This window comes from Seriola lalandi, unplaced genomic scaffold (assembly GCF_002814215.2).
Source record: "Seriola lalandi dorsalis isolate HSWRI2012SDOR001 ecotype SW California unplaced genomic scaffold, Sedor1 jcf7180002054950, whole genome shotgun sequence".
Classification (NCBI taxonomy): Eukaryota; Metazoa; Chordata; class Actinopteri; order Carangiformes; family Carangidae; genus Seriola; species Seriola lalandi.
In genome coordinates, this window is record NW_019525501.1 from 137,369 (window position 1) to 138,630 (window position 1,262).

The 1,262-nt window shown below is 52.6% G+C and overlaps 1 protein-coding gene across 1 annotated transcript in view; it reads left to right on the forward strand.

Moving 5' to 3' along the window:
• The first annotated feature begins 83 nt into the window (after positions 1–83).
• abraa (actin binding Rho activating protein a) overlaps positions 84–1,262 on the forward strand; it is a 7,907-nt gene continuing 6,728 nt past the window's right edge. The window contains exon 1 of the mRNA XM_023394634.2: positions 84–1,081. Coding sequence (XP_023250402.1) covers positions 443–1,081 — 639 coding nt within the window. The 5' untranslated portion in view covers positions 84–442. The remainder of the gene's footprint in view (positions 1,082–1,262) is intronic.

Here is a 1,262-nt window from a genome sequence, read left to right on the forward strand (position 1 = left end):
CCCCGTGCAACGTTACTTCCTTTACGACCCCCTCCCTATTTAAAGGCCAGAAGAGCTGCAGCCGGGGATTAGAGACAGTCCTCACACTCTTCACGCTCAGCCACTGACCGACTGTCGCTCTGGACGACTCGGTGCTGACCCGTCACGGGTGTCGAGGCCGAGCCACGTTTGGACTTTAGTTCCCGATCAGGAGATTTTCAGATTTTGGACAGAAACAAGAGAAGCTGAATATTCCTTCAGTTCTGCACTTTACTGGAATTTTTACCAGAAGACAAAAAGACCACCAGAACCAGAACCAGAACCCTCTGAAGACTTGAACATTCAGATCTTTTCCGACTTGGACTGCACTGACTCTGTGAGGAGCGACGACACTCTGAAACTCTTTATTTCTGATTTTGTGGAAACGCAAAGTAAAAGTGTTTCAGGAAATCGTTGCGTCACCATGAGCAGCGGTGGAACCACCACAGTTTCACCTCAGGAGCCGCCGGCTTTCAAACGCGCCGTACGGAAGATCAAATGTGCCGCCATGGTGGCTAACTTGGCCAAGAGCTGGCAGGGCTGGGCCAATGATCACGCAGGGAAGCAGGACGCCATCCCGAGCGGCTGGATGCCTTCGTCCGTGGAGGATGACACCAAAAAAGAGCGCGACCACGTGGTCAAACTGACAGTCACCCCGCGCGTCATTGCGGCGGACGCCTCCGACGCTGGCGGCAGTAAGATCAGAACCTGCTCCGTCACTAAGACAGTGCAGCCAAAACGCAGCGAGTGCAGCAGTAGCGACTTGGTCAACGCCATCCGAGGAAAGATGGAGTCGGGTCCCGAGGACAGCAAGCCTTTCCTTGGCAACGAGTCGCCGACACGGCGGCGTCAGATGAGGGCGCTGCAGAGTGCAGCGGCAGGAGGAGGGGTCATCCAGGACAGGAAGATGATGCTCCAAGAGAAGAAGAAGCTGGGGTCAAGGAGCGGCAGCGTGGAGACGGAGGACAGCGGGCTGGAGGAGGAGGCGGGGCTTAGCGACAACGGTGAAGCCAAAACCGAACACAGCGACATCGAGTTCAAGAAACAGACCGACAGACCGAAGGTAGAGTCGCTCGTCACAACGAGCAGAGACACATACGACATGTTTACACTGAGTTACTGTCAATTTACATTTAAAGCTTTTACTATCAATATTTTTATGATCAATCAATCATCAATTGTTGACTGTAATTCATCTTACTGTTTTGGTTTCATCAAAAGACACAGTTTGATTCAGTCTCTGA